This window comes from Suncus etruscus, chromosome 4 (assembly GCF_024139225.1).
Source record: "Suncus etruscus isolate mSunEtr1 chromosome 4, mSunEtr1.pri.cur, whole genome shotgun sequence".
NCBI lineage: Eukaryota > Metazoa > Chordata > Mammalia > Eulipotyphla > Soricidae > Suncus > Suncus etruscus.
This window is the reverse complement of record NC_064851.1, coordinates 81053419-81075444: the sequence shown is the minus strand read 5'-3', so window position 1 is coordinate 81075444 and position 22026 is coordinate 81053419. Positions and strand designations below refer to the sequence as shown.

The 22026-nt window shown below is 43.4% G+C and overlaps 1 protein-coding gene across 1 annotated transcript; it reads right to left on the bottom strand.

Moving 5' to 3' along the window:
• Positions 1-11411: 11411 nt before the first annotated feature.
• MFSD4B (major facilitator superfamily domain containing 4B) lies at positions 11412-21115 on the bottom strand. The gene is given in 7 exon segments (XM_049772607.1): positions 11412-11741; positions 11744-12658; positions 14332-14448; positions 15419-15587; positions 18088-18252; positions 18350-18523; positions 21056-21115. Coding segments are annotated over 7 exon segments (1797 nt in total). The 3' UTR covers positions 11412-11544.
• Positions 21116-22026: the final 911 nt, after the last annotated feature.

The window sequence follows — 22026 nt, the reverse complement described above, 5'->3', positions numbered from 1 at the left end:
TTTTACCCAAACAAAATGGGACAGAACACTTAAAATATATAAAGCTGTCATGTGAGATATAAAGGTTCTCCATTTTCTAGGCCAATCATGATTGATGAGGGTATGGATTCTCTCATCTTCTGATGAGTCTCATCTTCTGATGAGTTCTTCTTTGAGTTGGTTGAATTGTTCATCTATAGATTTCTTAATTTCGTAAGCTAGTGACTCCTTGATTTCCATTGCTAAACCATTAAGTGTTGATTTTAGGTCCTCATCTATAAGGTTCAGGCGTTTGGGTGGACTTGGAGATTTGCCAGGATTTCTTGCTGAAGTTGATAGAGTAAAACACAGGACATGGAATTCTCATCCTATTATCACTACAAGTGCCTCCACCAGAACAGTACTCAACTGGTTCTATCAGATAGCCAGAGAAATGCTGTGGAAAGCAAACTCAGGGACTATGAAACTTTGGTCTGGCATGGAGCTCGATGACAGAGTAATTGCCTTACAGGTAGGAGGCCCTGGATTCCATAGCCAGGGCAGAAACAAGACAGAGACTTGGATGGTTAAACCACATTTGATCTCACGAACCTCAGGAGACTGGGGGAGGGCAAGATTCCTGCCCTTGTTCTCAAACACATGCCGCAAACACAGAAAGGCAAGTGGCAAAGTCTTCAGAACTTTTTATTTTATCAAGATTATTCCGTTTACATTAGTAAAATTGAATCTAATTCAATGTCCTAGAATAAGGGGAGTTCCTGCAGAAACAACTGATATCACACTTTAATCAAACAAATGCTGACTAAATGAGGGCACTGGGGACTAGACCAGGTGAGAGATACTGACCAGGAGAAAGCTGTCCTGAATTGCTGTAGGCTCTCAGAGAATTCCTACCCAGCAGAGGGTCCTCTCTCAGTATGAAGTCTGTGGACAGTGGGGTCTAGCTCATCCCACCTCCTCAGGCTATCTTCTTAGGAGGCCCTGCTTTCCTACATACTCTGAGGGGGTCTCTGGTGCCCTACCCTTTCCAGCCATTCTCATATGCTTCCGCCAGCCCTGTCCTGGTTCTAACAGTATTTGCACCTCCCAAATCTGCTCTAAAGAAATGGGGCCTAAAGGACCTTCTAACCAGGCTTGGGTGTGAGGGCAGAAAGAGAGAACAGGGCTGGCAGAAGAAGCAGAGTAGGGTTGGAGGCCTGAACTTCCCTGTTGGTGGGCTGAGAGGCTAGCAGGCGAAGAATAAGGGAGGTCCTGACCCTGGACTGCATGGCCCCTCTCCTTTATATCCTTTCCAGAACCCTTACCATGCCCTACCCTCTTTTTCTATCATCCCTCCTGACTTCTTCCTACTGCCTTAGCAGCTCTTCCTATGCTCTCTTCCCTTCTATCTCTACGCCTTAACTGAACCTCCCTGGTCAGCTATTCCATGAATCCACAGGGTGTCCCTAGCCCTGAGAACATGCCCCCATGTAAAATCAACCTATGATCAGTATCTCCAACCCCAGGTGAATTAGACTGAATCAGAGTCACTCATGAAATAATCCAATCCAGACTGAGGGTGAAACATATATAGTCTGGCAGTATTCTACCTAGTATCTCTAGCAAGCTGCCTGCCAGAACTGTTTTTGTTGAGTACAGAGACCACCCCTAGGTGGGGCAGTAAGCTCAGACTAATCTGAGCCTGTCCCACCGAGGTTTACATATGACAATCTTTGTTGTGGGTAAAACCAAGCTGTGAGCAAACAGCTACGAAGATGATCTTTGTTTTGGGAAAAATAAACTATAGCTAACATCCCCATGTCTAAGTAACATGGTTATTGTAGATCAGTGGTTCTCAAATAATGGGGCACCCCTGGGGGGGGGAAACATGAGGCTCCGTAAAGGGGGGCTCGTTTGACCTCAGCAAACACTGTCATAACAAGCTAAGCCCCATGTTTATGTCTGTCTCTGGAGCTGAGAGTTGCTGTGTCCTGCTTCAAACCCCGCTTCGAAAAGCTATGCATTGCAAAACATGCTCATTGTAGCCATTAATCCAGACATCACCTCTGATTAAAAAATCAGCTCAAATAATTTTATATATTTTTGTTTTGCAGGTTAAAGATTTTTAAATAAAGATACTATTTACAGTCGTGCAGAGGGGGCGTGAAAAATGTTTTCTTCTTCCTAGGGGGGCATGACAGAAAATAATTCAGAAGCACTACTGTGATGCAAGATGGATTTATTAAAAGAAACTTACCAAGATGTGAGGAGAGAGACAGTGTGGAATCCATTTTCAAGAGAGAACATGGGTTTCTCCAGAGTGGATAAAGGAAGAGAGAAATATGTGTTCAAGACATAACACAGTACTGAAAGAGAAAATAAAAAACTTTAATTTCTAACTGCCTGTAACAGTAAATAAATGGCGGTACTAAAGTTTCCTTAACTCCTCCAGCTCTAGAATACTAGAACACTGCAGGAACCAGTCAGTTCTCCCAACCCTCTGCTAGCAACTAGCACCTCAGTGCCAGTCACAACATGTACAGGTTCATCTGTGACCAGCATCCAGCATGGCTCCAGGACACTGCCTAGCTGCATTGGCAGGTAACATCGGCCTGTTTGTAGCCACTTTAGGGTACCTCTGCTTCTCACTCGGGGCCTTGAGGTAGCAAAGGAAGCTAAAGTGGCATGAGGAGGAGAGAACTTGCCAGAAGCCAGCACTGACCATAGGCAGCTATTCATAGATGAGATGAAGGTGGTCCTTGAGGGTTTTTTCCCACTTCCTCCCTCACCCACTAAGCACACTAAGCCCCCCTGGTGCTCATCTTCCTCAGTCAACCACATCTGCCTGTGCAGCTGCTAGACTCACCCACATAAGATCTTCCTGTGACTTATTGCAGGACCAAGCCTCCATCCACCATCTCTTCCTGTGGCTTAGTGAAAGAAGTATGGAGGGTCTGAAGGCAGGAGCAATGAATGAAAAATCAGTGGAGCAAATGTAGAAACTCATGGAGGCTAAACTCCTGAGCAGGGACCATTGATTTGGATTTTTGCGCTTTGGTGAAGCAAGAGAGTTCAGTTGACCTGGGCTAAAATTCTCAGAGCATCCTGGGAAGGATACTCCCTTCAGATCCCTCATTAGGCATGTGGATTTTCAAGGTCTTTGTGGAGGGATCTTGGCCTATTGGCTCCTGCATTAAACTGTGACTATAAAAATTCCAGATAGGAAATCAATATTAAGCTGGGTGTATCCAAGGGGCCCTGGTGGGATGTTTCAGGTTTGGCATGGTCTCTTTGGCAACTAGGATACATGACAGACTCAAATGTCTTCATGTTCTGTCCACTTTTGCAGAATCTCCACCTTTACCAACACCTCCACCTCATCTCCTATTTGTTTTGTGGTGGTGGAGCTTCTGGGTTAGAAATCTAGGGAAATGCAATGTCATGGATGGGACCTCTTGGGCTCAGCCTCTTGTGCAGCTCTGCTTCCTGATCCCCTAAAGGTGACTTATCTCTCCTGGGGACCTGACACTCACTCTTTAGTGGATTCAGTACTGCATTCAGTTGGGCCTCGACCTGCTGGTTCTCCTGCTTGATGGTAATCTGTGAAGAGCTGGATGCAGGATTTCCTGCCCAAGAGCCAGTGGACTATCATCCCTGTGTCTCATGTCTCTCTCAGATCTCTTCGGAGGTTCTCCCTCTCTGCCTTGCTCTTAGGTTGAGTTTGTTCTGGTGCAATTTTCTCCTTTGAAGCTGGTTCAGGAGCTCCTTCTTCAGCCTGCTCTGCTCCTCCTGAGATACCATCTTCAGATAAGTAATTAGGTATTTATGGAAGGTGCCCATGTTCTATTCTGGTTGGTTTAGATTTGGATCCCTTTCCTGTAGAGACTGGCTTTTTTTCTTCATTTGCACATGTCAGGAAGCTGGAATGAGCACAGGTGGCAGGGACAGAAAGATCAGAACTAGGAGATGCCAGGATCAAGCACAACTCTGAGCCATAAAGTAGGCAGGCCCCTGATATTCTTGTTTCTCGGTCCAATGTGATGGCACTTGATTTTACCTTTCCTATAGCCTTCCTGCTCTTAGGACTCTCCCCTCTCATATCAAGGCTCAAAAGGTCAGTGTAATTGGGAGAACAGAGAGTGAGAGGTCAAAGGACCCAGGGTGGGCTGATAAATGCACCTTCCCTGAGAAAAAACACACTTTCCTGTCACTTGAAACCTTGATGGTGACTTCTGGGGGCTGATTGTCCCAAAGAACCTTGTAATACAAGCACTATAGTGGGGACCAGGTTCTCAGCTGATCTGCTGGACAGGCAATAGCAAAACATGAGAAGCAGTGTTACTTTGCCCTGCATCAAGATGACAAAGCACTTTCCATATCACATGCAAAATACACTTTGCACCTGGAAATAAAATCAGTAGAATTCTGATTCATATCAGAAATTTGGTTCTCAGCTCAAAGACAATAAAGGAGCTGGATGATAGTACAGTAGGGAGAGCGTTTGCCTTACATGCTGCTGACCCTGGTCCCTTCCCCCAGCATTTCAAATGGTCCTCAGAGCACCGTGAACCACTGACTAAGCACATAGCGAGGAGTAACCCCTGAGCACGGCCAGGTGTACCCCTAAAAGCCAATAAAGCCTTTACCAGTTCTCTATGCCGAAATTACCAAATCAAACACTTTTACTCCTTTTCTGCTGTGCCTCTACAGAAACACTCTGTCTAGCTTTGGGGGCCAGAGAATCATCTTAGTGAATTTCCATTCTTCCATAGATGCCCCCCCAAACTGGTAACCTTGGCCAACCCAACTTCTTCCTTCAGTTCTTGGATTCTTGCAGTTTACTTGTTCAGGGAATCCTTGCACCCAGAATTAATCTCCTATCTCCAAGGACAGAAAGTTCTCCACAAGTGAGATTAAGACTGTGCTTAGTGGGGCTGGAGAGATTGCGCAGTGGTAGGGAGTTTGCCTTAAACAATGAAGGATGGTGGTTCGAATCCCAGCATCCCATATGGTCCCCCAAGCCTGCCAGGAGCAATTTCTGAGCGTAGAGCCAGGAGTAACCCCTGAGTGCTGCCGGGTGTGACTCAAAAACCGAAAAAAAGAAAAAGAAAGAAAATATGCTCAGTGGTAGGGTGTTTGCCTTGCATTCAGCTGATTCGGGATGGACTGTGGTTTGAATCCCGGCACCCCAGATAGTCCCCTAGGCACCTGCCAGGAGCGATTTCTGAACACAGAGCCTGGAGTAACCCAAGTGCTGCCAGGTGTGACCCAAAACAAAACAAACAAAAAAGAACATGATCAGTCACTCATGCCATGGGGGTCAAAGAGGTGACCCCAGACCCAGTTCAACAATAAAACTGTCCTTTGGCTGCACTGGGGAGCTCTACAATATGCTGGGATCAGACTCATCTTCTTGCTCCTCTTAATTAGGATCTCCTTAGATTAACCTCATTGTGTTGTCATTTTATAAAACAAAGTCACAGACTCCAAAGATCCCATGCAAAATACTGAACAGGAAAGGCATGAAACTACAACCAGAAAATTATGGCTCACTTTTTTGGACTGGGGGGACCCTCTTAGTGACTATCACAAATGTTGTCAATAGTCAGTCATTTTGAAATGGTAAAACCTGAGTTTAGCGTTAATAAAAATCTCACTATCATGCTCTTCTGTTCTATTCCCAGTGCCTGGCACTGAACTTGATATCCAGTGACTAGCTTTAAGTGACTTAAGTACATAGATTTAGACATTTTTTTAGAAAATAAAATGGAAGTTTTAAAAATCTCATTTAAGTATAAATGCTACTCCATTAGGTACATTTCTTTTTTCTTTTCTAAATTCAAACTACTAAAAACACTGTCTGGTAAGATCACCTAAGAGCTTATTAGAAAGGAAAAAATTCCTACCCCAGTACCATTAAATAGTAATCTGGACTTGAGAGAGTAGGGGTGGTGACAGTGGTGTTCAGAGTCTACATCTGGCTTCATGCTTATAGAGATCACTTCTTGGTGGGGCTCAGGGACCAACCATATGGAATGCCAGTATTAAATCTGGGCCAGCCACTTGCAAGGCAAAAACCCTACCCACTGTAAAAAGATGTCATTTTAGGGGACAGAGCTATAGTGCAAGTGGTAGGGCATTTGCCATGCATGCACTAACCTAGGACCAACTGCAGTTCGATCCCCCAGCATCCCATATGGTCCCCCAAGCTAGGAGCTATTTCTGAACACATAGCCAGGAGTAACCTCTGAGTGTCACTGGGTGTGGCCCCCCCCAAAAGATGTCATTTTAATTTCATAATTACATGTAACATCATACTTCACCTTCAGCACTTACCTAAGAATTGATTGTTCATGGGCCCGGAGAGATAGCACAGCGGCGTTTGCCTTGAAAGCAGCCGATCCAGGACCAAAGGTGGTTGGTTCGAATCTCAGTGTCCCATATGGTCCCCCGTGCTTGCCAGGAGCTATTTCTGAGCAGACAGTGAGGAGTAACCCCTGAGCATCGCCGGGTGTGGCCCAAAAACCAAAAAAAAAAAAAAAAATTGATTGTTCAGATTGATGGTTTTTTTTTTCTCTTTTGGTTTTTGGGTCATACCTGGCAGTGCTCAGGGATCACTCCTGGCTCTACACTCAGAAATCGCTCCTGGCAGGCTTGCGGGACCATATGGGATGCCGGGATTTGAACCACCATCCTTCTGCATGCAAGGCAAATGCCCTACCTCCAGGCTATCTCTCCGGCCCCCTGGTTTTTATTTTGTTTTGGTTTGGTTTGGTTTTTGGGTCACACCCAGCAGTGCTCAGGGGTTACTCCCAGCTCTAGGCTCAGAAATTGCTCCTGGTAGGCTCGGGGGACCATATGGAATGCCGGGTTTTGAATCACCATCCTTCTGCATGCAAGGCAAATGTCTTACCTCAATGTTATCTCTTTGCTGATGCTAATTCTTAAACTTCTACTGCCTCACATTTCCAATATGGAACTATACCATCTAGCTGGCACAGTCCTATCACCTCATTGCTGTCCTTTCCATTTACATGAGGAGTCCAGGTGGGCTCCAAATGTTCTGTCCTCTCCTTACGACCCACATCTACCTGAGCTGCAGTTTTTACCACTTAAATCTCCATCCTGCAGGCAAAACCAGTTCTGGCAAGCCCCCCCCCCCCCCAACCATCCCCAGCGGACAAGTAGCTGTCATTCTTGTATTGCAACAACAGAAGTAAGAAGCTGTAAATGGTGCCAAGACACCTCCAATTTTTAGCTAGAGCAAAGTACTCTGCAAAATGGACAAGAAGAATAAGCTTTTTGTTCTTTATTTTTACTCTAGCTTTTGGGGGGCATATTCAGTGGTACTCAAGGGTCACACCTGCTGGTGCCTGGGGGACCATCTAGTGCCAAAGATTGAATCTAAGCCTCTTACATAGACAGTCTGGACTTGGCCCCTTGAGCTTCCTCTCTGGCTCTGAATGTTTTATTCTTAATTGCTTCAAAGCTTAAATTTTCCCCACACTGACAGAGCAGTAATAGGAGCCAATTTTGTGGCAGGTAGAGAAGGTAAATTGGCAGTGGTCTAGAAAGTTCCTCTATTTCACTTGGAAAAAAGAAACCCAATTTCAACACATCTCATCAGCAAAAGTCAAGTGCATGAGGTAGATATCAGTGATCAGCAGAAAAATTGATAAACAGAATTGACCTGTCACCAACACAAGTCATTTATCAATGGTGACCACTAGCTTTGCCAGTCACATGAGATACCTTTCCTTAACCCCTGACCTGCACCCATGCCACTCTCTAATCATGCCTTGCCTTTGCTTTCCCACATATTTCAAACCCAGGGAGGTGGAACCTACCTTCTGGGTAGAAGTTTTCCTTGACTAAGGGGGTGGGGGGGGGCAGGGCCCTCGCTGTGGTTAAAGCAGCAGCCTGGCTTACAGCACTCACAGTGAGTGTCAGTGGGTGATGCTCAATGAGGAGGAACCCAGGAACCCAGTAGGATCCCAGGGCTCAGAACAGACCCTGTCAGCAAGACAGGCACAAACCCTTGACCCCACCATCCTACTTATGGGAAACTCTGGAATTGCTATGAACATCAGTATGTGCAGAACACATTAGAGAAAATCAGTATATACAAGTAACAAAGTATCCCAAAAAAGCAGGCTAGTTCCCGTAGTTAAATAAATTATTACATATTTCACTGAGAATCAGACACAAATTGATAATAAAAATTTTATTTGTGGGAAAATATCCTATCTTGAATTTTGTCACAATGATAAAAGTTCTTTCATTTTTAAACATATTCTTACCCCCAACAATTTTGAAAATATCAAAAAGGTACATGTTAAAATCTATTAAAATATTCTTCAAATATTATCCAAATGAAAAATATGAGTCTGGAGTGATAGTACAGTGGGTAGGGCACTTGCCTTGCATGCAGATGAACCAGGTTCAATCCCTGGCATCCATATGACCTCCCCAAGCCTGCCAGGAATAATTTCTGAATGCTGTCAAGTGTGGCCCCAAAACAAAACAAAACTATTAATATGACATTAACAATGTCATTGTTGTAGCACTATTTGGAAAAGTATTTATTTAGCAGGGTTCACACCTGTAGCCTTCATGGCTTACTCCTGGCTCTGTGATTAGTGATCACTTCTGGCAGGGTTCAGGAGACAATATGGGATGCCAGGATTGAACCCAGAACAGCCATATGCAAGGCCAACAAATGCCTTACCTGCTTCTGCCGCTATAGTACATTCTTTTTTTTTTTCTTTTGTGGTTTTTGGGTCACACCTGGCAGTGCTCAGGGGTTATTCCTGGCTCCAGGCTCAGAAATTGCTCCTGGCAGGCACGGGGGACCATATGGGACGCCGGGATTCGAACCGATGACCTCCTACATGAAAGGCAAATGCCTTACCTCCATGCTATCTCTCCAGCCCCCGCTATAGTACATTCTTTTTTTTTTTTTTTTTTTGGGCCACACCCGGTGATGCTCAGGGGTTACTCCTGGCTATGTGCTCAGAAGTCGCTCCTGGCTTGGGGGACCATATGGGACACCGGGGGATCGAACCGCGGTCCGTCCTAGGCTAGCACTGGCAAGGCAGGCACCTTACCTCTAGCGCCACCGCCCGGCCCATATAGTACATTCTTAAACTCATCAATTTCTTTCACATTTCATTTGAAAATGTCACCTATTTTTATTAGGTTATAATATTATGTATATATTTTATATATATTATTTATATAATGTATATTTGTATACATTATATATATTAGGTATATATTATTATTAGGTAATATTTTTATTAGTTCGTTCAAGTAGACAATTTGTGAACCTTAGATTTTCTTGATTTTTTTTTAAATTTTATTTTCATATTTAAATCACAGGGTCCACTCCAGGCTGTGCTTAAGGATCATACTTGATGGGGCTATGGGAACTGTGGGGCTCTGGGGATTGAACCCAAGTCAGCCATGCACAAGGCACACAGAAGTCCTATCTTCTATACTCTCTCTTTCCAGTCCTAATGGGCTCTACTTTTAATGCCTTTCTTCCCTTTTTGATACATGAGGAAAATGAGATAAAAAACAAAACAAACAAACAAACAAAAAAACTTACTAGATTGGGGACCTGAATTCAGTTAGAAGGTAAGCGATCAATAATCAATTACTGAAAATGAGCATTGAAGGCTTTTTCTCATAGAATCCAAAATCAAGATCTTTCATATCATTTGTTCAATGCTACTGATTTCACAATCAATTAATAAAAATTCTCTTCATTTTCAAAGATGTTTTCAAAAATAAATTCTTTTTATTTATTTATTTATTTTTTGGGGTGTTTGGGTCACACCCGGCAGTGCTCAGAGGTTACTCCTGTCTCTATGCTCAGAAATCGCTTCTAGCAGGCCCGGGGGACCATATGGGATGCTGGGATTTGAACCACCATCCTTCTGCATGAAAGGCAAACACCCCACCTCCATGCCATCTCTCCGATCCCATAAATAAATTCTTTTTAACTTTATTTATTGATTGGTTGGTTGGTTTTCGGGCCACACCTGACCAAGGGTTACTCCTGGCTCTGCACTCAGAAATCACCCCTGGCAGGCTGGGGGACCATATGGGATTCTGGGAATCGAATGGGGTCCCTCCCGGATCTGCAGCATGCAAGGCAAACACCCCACCGCTGTGCTATCTCTCTGGCACCATGAAATAAATTAATACTTTCCATAATACTGATGATAAAAACTTTTTGGCATATTGATTTATATACTAGATGATATCACTATGTCAATAGTACCTAACCTCAAATATAAATGCCTTCTTGATGAGCTGAGAGTGATGATTATAAAATATTACCTAACACACACAACAGAAGACCCCAGGGACTTGGAGACATCTCTGAAATATATAAAATGTTCTAAAACTTTTTAATGCTGCTATATTCTGACCTAAAATTTTAGATCACACAGCATTCAGAAATTGTGAATGGCTTAGAACTGCTGATTTTCAAGACTTCAGTAAATGGGTTGCAAAGATGGCTCAAAGGGCTGGAGTCTGACAGAGAGACTATGGGTATTGCCTATAGTACTGCTTGATCCCCTAAGAGTCAGTGTCAGGTATGGACCCTATGATAACCTTAGCATTATTTAAGATTCATTCTCTCTCTCTCTCTCTCTCTCTCTCTCTCTCTCTCTCTCTCTCTCTCTCTCTCTCTCTCTCTCTCTCCCCCTCCCTCCCTCCCTCCCTCCCCCCCCTCCATCTCTCCCTCCTCTCTCAGATCAATAATCCTTTATCAGAAATCAGTGATCCATTTTGTCATGCAAGTTGCTGATAGTGAGACTGTCCACATTAACTGAGGGAACAAACTATGACACTACAATTTCTAAGTAGCATTAGTTGATGGTGCTGTGGGCACCATCAGGATAGTGTGTCTGTGGCAGAATTCATCACAGCATCGTTCATTTCAAATACCTATATACTCGAAAATAAGCCGATTTTTTCCGGCACAAAATTTGTGCCATAAAAAACAAGCTCAGCTTATACTTGGGTCATATAGGTTATTTGATTCGGTGCTGAATCAAATGCATGTAGTCTCCAGTCATCTTCTACCGTCTACTGGAGGGGGTGGTGCTTCAGATCAGTCCACAAGTTGCTGCTGAGCTGAAGAGGTAGGTGGGTGTATGTCACTGAACTATTTAATCCACAATATTCTGCGCTTTGTATGAGACCGACAGCAGTGAGGATGATATCTGCGAACTCAGTGATGATGACAATGTCTATGCTGATACCATCACATCAGATACATCTGAAGCTCTGGACATACAGATGATGAGGAGGAAGGATCCAGTTTTGAAGGATTTTAACCTTTATGAATTAGCTTGATTATCTGCTAAACTATGGTTTTACTGCACTTTAATACAAGTTTTAAAATTATTGTTGCTAGTTTACAGTTTTTCTTTAGCAATACTGAAAAACATTTAACGTAGTACTGATTCCTCAATTATTGTAATTGTTTTGGGTCTGTGATCTAAAATAATATATTTTTTATTTTTAAAATTTACCAGTGGCTGCTACATTTTCCACCTCAGCTTATATTCAAGTTACTAAGCTTCCCCAGTTTTTAGGGTAAAATTTGGGGGGGGGGGGTCGGCTTATACTCAAGTATTTAGGTACTTCACAAGTCATTTCATTCCATTTTTCCACACATTCTTCATCTTTGGCATCCTCATAGTCATTCAGCCCAGTGCTAGAAAGCTTTCTAACTCTTCCCGACATGCTTCTGTTCTTGACTGAGATGCAAGGCTGTACATCACAGGGAATAAAACAGCAGTGGCTACTGCTGCTGCCAAACAGGTATACAAAACCACCGGCAAATCTGGGTATTCTCCTTGAAGAATTCCAACGACTGCAGGAATAGCCATTTCTCCTAGGGCAGCACCAACTACAAAAAATGCTGCAGATTTCCCATGGATGGTTGTGTGCTGCTCAATCCAAGAAACACCACTGGGAAAAGTGGTCGCCATTGAGGCCCCATAGACTGAAGTGGCTATCCAGAGACAGATTCGGTTCTTGTTGAAAAGTACGAGAAATATAGAAGAAGTTAGGCAGCCAATGTTGCTCAACACAATCATGGTCCCAGGTTGTAAACATGTAGCAAAAAAGATGGCCAGACCCCTGAAGGCTGCAAAGGTGGCCCAGAAGATGGAGTTCAACCCAGCTGCTTCACTTTCTGTCATGCCAGCATAAGTTGTAGCAAATGAGAAAACATAAGAACCGTATGTGACTTCAGCTCCAACATAAAAGAAGAAAAAGATGAACAGAAGACAAAGAAGAGCAACATGATACTTAGCTCTTCGAGATCTCTGAGCAGATGCTTTTACCTTTCCCCGTTTTGCATTTTCCTTGAAAAACAAGGCAAAAAAGGAGAAAGAAACTACACAAATGTAAGTCCCAATAACAGTGTAGGTCAATAACAAATTCAGATCATCTGGCACTTCCAGAAGAGAACCAGAGTCAGCTCCAGATGAATGGCTAAGGGCAGAATGGTTCAAGTTGGCTTCTGTGTGATTTTTGGCAGACACTGTTGTGCCCAGTGCCAACTTGGCCAGCAGTGGAGCCACAAAGGCACCAAAGGCAAAACTGAAGTGTAAGGCCTGCATGTGTGGGGCTCCTTTCTCCCCCCAAAGAGCCAGGATCAGGACGTTTCCACCTACCAATAAAAAGGGGGAAAGGGGCGACTTAATCACAGTGATGTAGAGAACAGTAGCTCATTTCTAGTGCAAACAGGAGTCCACAGTCAAGGTTACAATACACTCAGCTAATAAGTAAAAATGCTAAATGCTAAAAATGCAGTGACTTCTAGGATAGACTCCCACCAAATGCAGCATTGTACCAGCTCATACTGGCCTATGAAATTCTACCAGCCTATAAGCTACAGCCTCCTACATTATCAGTTCTAAGACCAAGTAAGTATTGGGCAGATGGGTAATGCATGTTTTTATTAATTTATAAATATAAAATTTATACACATATATTTAAAGACAAAATTCATCATGATATATTGGCAAGCTAGGGGCTGTAGCGATATAGCAGTGGGTAGAGTATGCAGGTCTTGCATGCAGTTGACCTGAGTTCAATCCTCAACACCCCACATGGTTCCCTGAGCCTGCCAGGACTAATCCCTGAGCAGAGTCAAGAGTAAGCTCTGATTTACTGCCGGGTAAGCCCCAAAACAAGAACAAACAAAAAGGCTACCAATGGTATTGGTAGCCCATTGAGAAAAGTATCAAAATATAGCAGAAACAAAATAAATTTTTAGGAACTTGACTACTTTAGGATTCTGCTGCACTCATTACAGAAATAAGGATACCTTCTAACATCTGCACATACACTGTTCATAAACCTACAAGAGGTATAGTTTCAATCTCCAGCATCATATGGTCCCCACCAGGAGTGGTCCCTGAGCACAGAGCCAAGAGTAAGATCTGAGCATAGCCTGGCGTGGCCCCTCCAAAAACACCATGTTGAGTCATAATAAAATGAAGCATACCCTATTAACAAGTCATGATGAAGTCTTGGGTTCTCTTTCTCTCTCCTCTCTCTCCTCTCTCTCTCTCTCTCTCTCTCTCTCTCTCTCTCTCAAAGAGCAGTGCTCAGGGATTACTTGGGTTCTCTCTCTCTCCTCTCTCTCTCCTCTTTCTCTCTCCTCTTCTCTCTCCTCTCTCTCCTCTCTCCTCTCTCCTCTCTCCTCTCTCCTCTCTCTCTCTCTCTCTCTCTCTCTCTCTCTCTCTCTCTCTCTCTCTCTCTCTCTCAAGAGCAGTGCTCAGGGATTACTTCTGGCTCTGCACTCAGAAAATGTTCCTGGCAGGCTAGGGGGACCCATATGGGATGCTGGGGATCGAACTTGGATTTGAACATGTGCAAAGCAAAATGCCCTACCCACTGTGCTATCACTCTGGCCTCTCTTTTCCTTAATAGACACATTCTGTTCTATAATTTCCCAACCAAAACTATGCCGAGTATAAAATATTTACTGGTCTACAAAGAATAGCAGCAGCAGGAGGTTTATATTGGGTGATCTCATGAACAGTCGTACAAGTCAGTGCTTTATTTTGGCCATGTTTTGGAACCATACCCTGCCTTACTCTCATGGGCTCTGTGCTCAGGAATGATCAATGATCCCTAGCAAGTGCTCAGGGAACACAATGTAGAGCAAGGGATTCAAACACACATTGGCTACATGTCAGCTGAGAGTCATAATCTCTGTGCCAACTCTCCAGCCCCAGTGTCATTTTTAGAAAAGACTGAAAGTGAGAATGTCTGATCTAGTCTATTTACTAGTAAAGTCCTTTTCCTTAAACCCCACAGTAAGAACTCACTAACCTGTATCCAGAATGCCCATTGAAACACCAAAGATGGAAACCATAATAATCAGCAAGACTGCAGTTTTACAAAATGGAACAAAATAAAGACCAGCTGTGGTAGCCAACATTGAGACTCCTGAGAAGAAAGGAAATGGTTAGCTATACAGAAGAATAGCCATGTAGAGATATGCATCAAGCCAGTGACATGACCACTCCCCAAATGCAAGAGATCAAAATAAATTTGAGTAACATGGAATAGACAAGAGTTTAAGCTTCTAGATGGGACATTTCTTATAATTATTATAACTATAAAATACAAGGTATTCAAACAGGAATAAAATCTATTTGCTGGTACTCATAATGGCAACGATTTACCTACAACAACTCAAAAATTTGTGTTTCTTATGAGAGGTTTAGATGAGGTAAAAAAATAAAATACAAATTGTAGTTTGTAATAGAAATTGTACTACAGAAATTAGGAAAATAGAGAAGGTATTACAAAAATACATTATTTCTTCCTTTGGAAGAAAAGGGAAGTACTTTTTTATTCCTCAACAGTAAATTATTCTTGCTTCCAAAGTTTTGGAATAATTACAATATCTAGATTTTTCTCTAAACATCAACTATTCAAAATGCATTAAGACAATGCTTGGTTACCCATTTCAAAGATGGGGTGGAGAGGGTTGACTCATTCATCAGAACTATGAGGAGAAATCCTTCTTGCTTCCACCACTCACTTCAACCACCATCCCTCACTGCTTCCTTCTCAGCTAGGCTTTAGTCTGACAAGTTCAAGACATTCATTTTGGTTCCAAGTAGCTTCTGGAAGTCTGCCTGAAATCCTCACAAGCTGAGCTTTTCAGCAACAGGATGTGGCCCGGGGGTAACAGATACAGAGATGTCAGGAAGGCTATGATCTCTGACATAATGTCAGTCAAATGTCCAGTGTCAGGTCCACATTCCTTGTTCCCTGACAAAGGGAGGGCAGGTACTAGGGTTGCCTGACCTGTGCTGACACCTACACATCAGTAGAGAATGCTGGCTCTCTAGAGACACAAAGCCCGTTCTTGTCAGGCATGAAGAAACAGATCAAGTTATTTACTCACCCAAAAGTAGAAAGTGATTCATAGTGTCAAAAAGAACTCCTCCAATCACAGAGCCACCCAAATATCCAGAGGCTCGGCCCACAAAAACCAAAGAGAGACTGCTGATGTTGCGGTTCACGTTTTTTGCTAAATCTTGAAATGTGGGCCCCAGTATAGCAATACTTAGTCCCTAAGGTTTAAAGACAAAATGTTTTATTTAGTCATTAAAATAATTAATTTTTTACTAAATACTAAGTAAGAATTTTGATGTAGAGTGTGATTACTTTATTGTTGTTTGGACCACACCTGGTAGTACCCAGGGTTTATTTACTACAGGCTTTATGCTCAGGGATCATTCCTGGGGGGAAGGGATTCAGGACACTATATAAGGTCCCAGGGATTAAAATCCAATCTGCATGTGCAATGCAACCACCTTACCTATTGTACTTCCTGTGATGACTTTAAGCCCCCAAATAGCAAAAATGTATGCTGCTAAATCTATTACTAGAGTTTAAGTCTCTTATTTATTGAAGTGGAAATCCTAGTGTTTTTCCAGTTCTGAAAACAAAATACAAAATAATATTCTTTAATTCTTTGACATTCTTTACAGTTGTTTCTTAGATAACATTATTGTATGAGATTATTTTTTATTAATTTTTTGGATGTTTTAGGGGAGGACACAACCAACTATGACCCAATCTTACTCCTGGCTCTGTGCTCAGAGGGCCATATGAAATGTTGGAGACTAAAATTGAGCCCAACTCAAGGTAAGTGCCTTACTATCTCGCCAGTCACCTGAAAGTTTCATACTTTTCAAGTATAGGATTTGCAAAGAATTAAAATGTTAAAAAACTTAAACATTTTTAAGTTTGAGCCTGGCATGATAGTACAGCAAATAGGGCTATAGCCAACCTGGGTTCAATCCTTTGGCACACAATCTAGTTTTATGAGCCCATCAGGAGTAATTCCTGATTACAGAGCTAGGAGTAACCCCTGAGCATCGCTGGATGTGGCCCCCAAACAAAACAAAAACCAAAGGAACACTAAATTTTAAATAGTCAAAGCATCAAAAGATTATTGTTAGGGACAGAATAATAGTATAGCAGATAGACCATCTGTTTGTGTACCCAATATGGATTCCATTTGAGGCAATCTGTGATTGCTACCTGGGAGTAATTCCTGTGCGCAGAGCCAGGAGTAACCCCCTGGATACAGCTAGGTTACTGTTAAAGCCTCCCAAACAACAACAACAACAACAAGACTGTTCTCACATGCTTTTCCTGGATGCTATTTAATTTCATCAAAAACACATGCAGGAAAAAAATATCTTATACATCTCAAATTACATCTTCTCTTCAAAGTAGGTGTATATTCTGGAGTTACCAAGAATTAGACATTCTCTCTGTCTCTCTCTCAGATATTCGTTGGGAACTATCTAAATATATATACTTTTTTGGGGGGAGTCACACCTAGAGGTGCTCAGGAGTTACTGAGAAATTACTCGTGACAGTCTTGGAGGGATGCTGGAGATTGAACCCCAGCTGTGTGCCAGCTGTGCTATACCTTCAGGCCCCATTAAATATATTTCTAATCCATTTACTTCATTGTTCCCAATGACTGCTCTGTTCTGAATGCTGGGCCGTGCCCCTACCTAAACCTAAATGGGACTAGACGGGAAGTCTGAACCTTAGCTATAATCCAATTAGTTCTTGCAGGCCTGGAGTTTAAAACAGGGCCTGTCACAAGTGAGGGCACAGCACATGCCTGCAATCATTTTTTGAAAATGATCTGTGCTCACAGGAAAACTTTAGGTAATCCTGAGGTGGCGGCTACCCCTAGAAATTCATCCTTCCCAAGTACCAGGATCAAAACATTGCAGGAGATGCAATAATGGAACATTAACTGGTCGATCAAAGGTTGGACAAAATGAACCTGTCGTCTTGCATCTGACTTCAAGACACATAGACAAAAAAAATAGGTTTATTTACACAGAATTGTGGGCAGACTAAGAGACAATCCTGGTTCTACCATTTAACCAGCTGTGGGATCCAGTAAATTTTCCTCTCTGGACCTAAATTGCAAAAGCAAAATATGAATTTGACTACTTAGGGTCAAACTGAGAACGGGAAAAAAAAGATCCTGGTTAAAAAAAAGAAAAAAAAAAGGCAAAAGAAAGAACCTTGTGAAATAATTTGGGGGAAGTACTATGAATCAGGACCACCCGCTCCGGGAGAACTGGAGTCGTCGGAGCTCGAGTGCATTGATCTCGAGCTGCGAACGGCCTTCCAGGACGACACTTTCACTCGTTCGCTAAATCACGAAGCTGAGACGGCAGACCGTGCAACAGCCTGCGCCTAAGGAGATGACATTTGCAGATACAGACACGGAGGCGAGACTCGAACTGCGGGGGCCGGAGAGACAGCACTAGCGGGTAGGGCGTTTCCCTTTGACACGGCCGACCAGGGACGGACGGGCCGACACGGGTTCGAGCCCCAGTCTGCCTGCAGCAATTTCTGATCGCAGGGCCAGGAAGAACCCCAGAGCGCAGCCCAACAGCAACAGCAACAAAACAAAAACAAAGAATCGAACTGCAGCAGCGAAGCCTCCTCGGCGCAAGGACGGGGAGAGGGTTCCCAGCCCCGGCTCTCACCAGCCCCAGGAAGGCGGCGCACAGGGCCCCGGTGATGAACCAGCGCAGCCGGCCCTCGCCCCGCTCGCCGCGCCGGGACCCCTTCTCCGGGCTCGGCCCGAGCCGCCGGTCCGCAGCCGGGGCCTCGCCCCCCACGGCTCCCAGTTCCACCTCCAGCTTGGCGGCTCGGGACACGCGGCGCCGCAGCCCCCCGGCTTCTCTCCTCCTAGCCGGAGCGACTCGGAACCCGGCCCCGGCCCCGGGTCAGCCCCGAGCCCCCGCGGCCATGAAGTGTCAGTCTGGACACACCGCACACAACTGACTGAAGGGAGCGCGCGCCGGCGCGCATTGCGCCTGCGCAGGCGGGGAGGCGGGACTTTGCTCTGCAGCCAATCGCGGCCCGCCTCGCGCCAGAAGTGGGCGGTGCTGTTGAGGGCTGCTTTTTTTTTTTTTTTTTTTGTAGTGAACTGAGGCGACCCGCGCCAGTGGGATGGGTTCTTCAAAGAGGAGGATCTGTCGCTGCTGCAGCTCGGGATCTCAAGACTGATGGATTAAGAGTTTTTTTTGTTTGTTTGTTTTTTTCTCCCTATGCTTTGATTCGTCTTTATTTCAGGACCGTGGTTGGTGTTTGGTTGTTGTCTTTACTGCTGAGGTGCTTTTCAGGTTTTTTGTTTGTTTTTGTTTTGTTTTGGGGGGGTTTGATTTTTCTTGTATAATTTTTAAGTTTTCCTTCTTTTTTCCCTTTCTTTTCTTAAACTGATATTTATAGTCTCTCCCGTTTTGGCTTGTTTGAATTTTTGCCCCCCCTTTTTCTTTTCTTTTTCTTTTTTCTTACCTTCAAACAGAACCATATGACTTGCACCATCTTGTTCTGCCTCACAAATTGAGGGGGAAATAATGGAGGGCACCAAGACCAAACAGTCGTATGAACATTGAGTAGAAATAAAAATGATCATACATAGGTACCAAATCCAAAGCCAACTACAACAGAATCGATACCCAATCTACACAGAGGGGACCACTCACACTAACAGCCTGGGGGGCAAAGGAGGGGGATATGGGATGCAGCTGGGAACCGGGGTGGAGGGAGGACAACACTAGTGGTGGGAATAACCCTGATTCAATGTCACTATGTACCTGAAATACTACTGTGAATGATTTGTAATCCACTTAGATCAAAATAAAAATTATTAATATAAATAAAAAATAAATAAAAAGTTCTTAAAGGCTCAAGCGAGGACGAGGACGAGGACGAAACCGACCAGTTCGAGCTCAGCATCCCACATAGCGCATTCCCTCCACTCCCTAGACCAGCCAGGAGTAACCCCCTGACACCGCTGGGCGTGACCTCCAAAGAAAACAAAACAAACAAACAAACAAAAACCCAGTTCTTAGGTCTGGGGAACTGGAGAGCGTCAGCAGTTACAATGTCGGGCGGTGGGTTTCATTCCCGGCCCCACAGGATGCATGCACCCTAGAAGATCTTTAGAATATCCAGCATCTGCGTGAGTCCAAAGTGTGGCTCTTATGCAACTTTTTCTAAAGTTCCTGCCCTCCTTTCCTTGGAAATATATAGTCTAATCCCCTTTCATTCGACTGTCATCTCAGGAACATGTGCTGAACTGCCTAGGTAAAATATACTTCATTAATTCATCCTCAAAATCATCTCCATCCACAAAATCTGGCTTGTGTCTTGGTTTTATAGATAAGAGGATTAAGTCATAGAGAGTAATCGCCCACCGTCAATCAGCAAATCACTGGATTACAAGAAACAGTGTTACCTACCCTAAAAAAGTAACCTGCCACCGAAGTTATGGTTTCATGCACAATCACCCTAATCCTGCCAATAATTTCATTGCAGATCTCTGATAAGTGTGATGCCAACTAAAAATGAAAGGCCTGATTGTCATCCAGTGGGAACTGTTGTTTTCTTTGCTCTTTCTTCGAGAATTCACAGCCTCTTAATGTTCTGTCAGTATTTATGTGAAATATGCTTTCCTCCTGTTTATTCCTCATCCCCTCAGAAACCCAGAGAAACCTGTGGCTCACCATTAGCTCTCTTACAACCCATCTCTTCAGCCGTCCCCTACTGGGTCACTAAATCCTTCCCAATTTTCACTTCAGAAAGTTTTCCTATATCAGATTCCCACTCCCTTAGTTCTTGGTCACCTCATTACTTTCTCAGACTGTTACAGAACTTTATTATGGGTTTCTAAACCTCAAAATCTTAGTGGGGACCTCTGAAGAATATTCAAAAGGTGATAGCTATCAGGATCTTATAGTCAGCCACTTGGGAGAGGTGTCATTTGGGACATATTACACATTTAGTTGAAAGTTTTTATGCATATTGATTATTGAGTAGGATTCATGCTACATAGAAGTAAAAACAATGAACAAAGGACTGTGGGTAGGAACCAAAAAAATAGCACAGGGGTAAAGGCACTTGCCTTGCTGTGGCCCTAGGTTAATCTCAAAGCACCTCCAAATGTAAAAAACCAAACAAACAAAAAGGGTTATGGGGACATGAAAAGATAGAAACTAATTTCATTGGGGTGTTGTGAGATATCCACAGAAGTATCATTTCACTTGAGCCTTGTTAGGGCCAGAGCTAAAGCACAGTGGGTAGGGCGTTTGCCTTGCACACAGCTGACCCAGACTTAATTCAGGCATTCCATATGGTCCCCCAGCACCTGCCAGGAGTAATTTCTGAGTGTAGAGCCAGGGATAATTCTGAGCACCACCAGATGTGGTTCCAAAACAAAGAAACAAAGAAACAAACAAACAAAAAAAGAGCTATAGTGAATGGAATTTGAGGACATACAAAGAAAAAAAAAGCTATTGTGTGTGAAAAGTAACAACTATTAATGGAAATGTATAGATCAGAGGACATGGGTTGCTATAAATCAGGTAATACTTAGAGCTGAGAAAACAGTACACACAAAAAAATGTAGTTCCTACCCTGGTAGATTTATGTAATAGTAAGGGAAACTGTCATTAAACATAGTTTAATGCTTTAATTCTGTAAATACCTTTATGGGTGAAATCATCTGGTATTTGTCTTTCTCCTTTAGATGTAATGCTGTTACCATGATTCCCTCTGTTTCATCATGCAAATGACAAGTCTTCATCTTTCAGATGAGTGCTTTTGTGTTCTTCAACTAGATCCCTAGAAGTGGAATTTCTGGATCCTATGGTAGATCTATTATTAGTTATTTTCAGAAGCTTGTATCTCCATAACTTTACATAGAGGCCAGTTTGCATTCCAACCAAAAGTGTACAAGGATTCCTTTGTCTCCTTTCCAACACCTGTGTTATGTGTGGTCTTTATTATAAAGGCTATTTTCAGAGATGTGAGGAGATAGATTATTGAAGGTTTGATTTACATCTCCTTGATAATCTGGGTCATGAACTTTTTTTTTCCCAGCCCGGTGACACTCAGGGGTTACTACTGACTATGCGCTCAGAAATTGCTCCTGGCTTGGGGGAACCATACGGGGGATAATATTGGGGGATCGAATTGCGGTCTGTCCTAAGCTAGCACAGGCAAGGCAGATAGATGCCTTACCACTTTTGCCACCACTCCGGCCCATGAACTTATTATTTTTAAAGAAGCAAGATAGTTTATTTAAGGAAATTTACTTAGAAAAATGTGAGAAGAATAGGAAATATGGGTTCGAGAAAGAACGTGCTTGAGAAAGAGAAAAGTAAGAAAAATACATTTCCAAGGGAGGACATGGGCTTGAAGAACAAGCTCAGAAACCTTTTTTTATTGCCAGCTATATTCAGTACTTACATCTTACTCTTTTTTTTTTTTTTTTTTTTGGTTTTCGGGCCACACCCGGCGATGCTCAGGGGTTACTCCTGGTTGTCTGCTCAGAAATAGCTCCTGGCAGGCACGGGGGACCATATGGGACACCGGGATTCGAACCAACCACCTTTGGTTCTGGATCGGCTGCTTGCAAGGCAAACACCGCTGTGCTATCTCTCCGGGCCCACATCT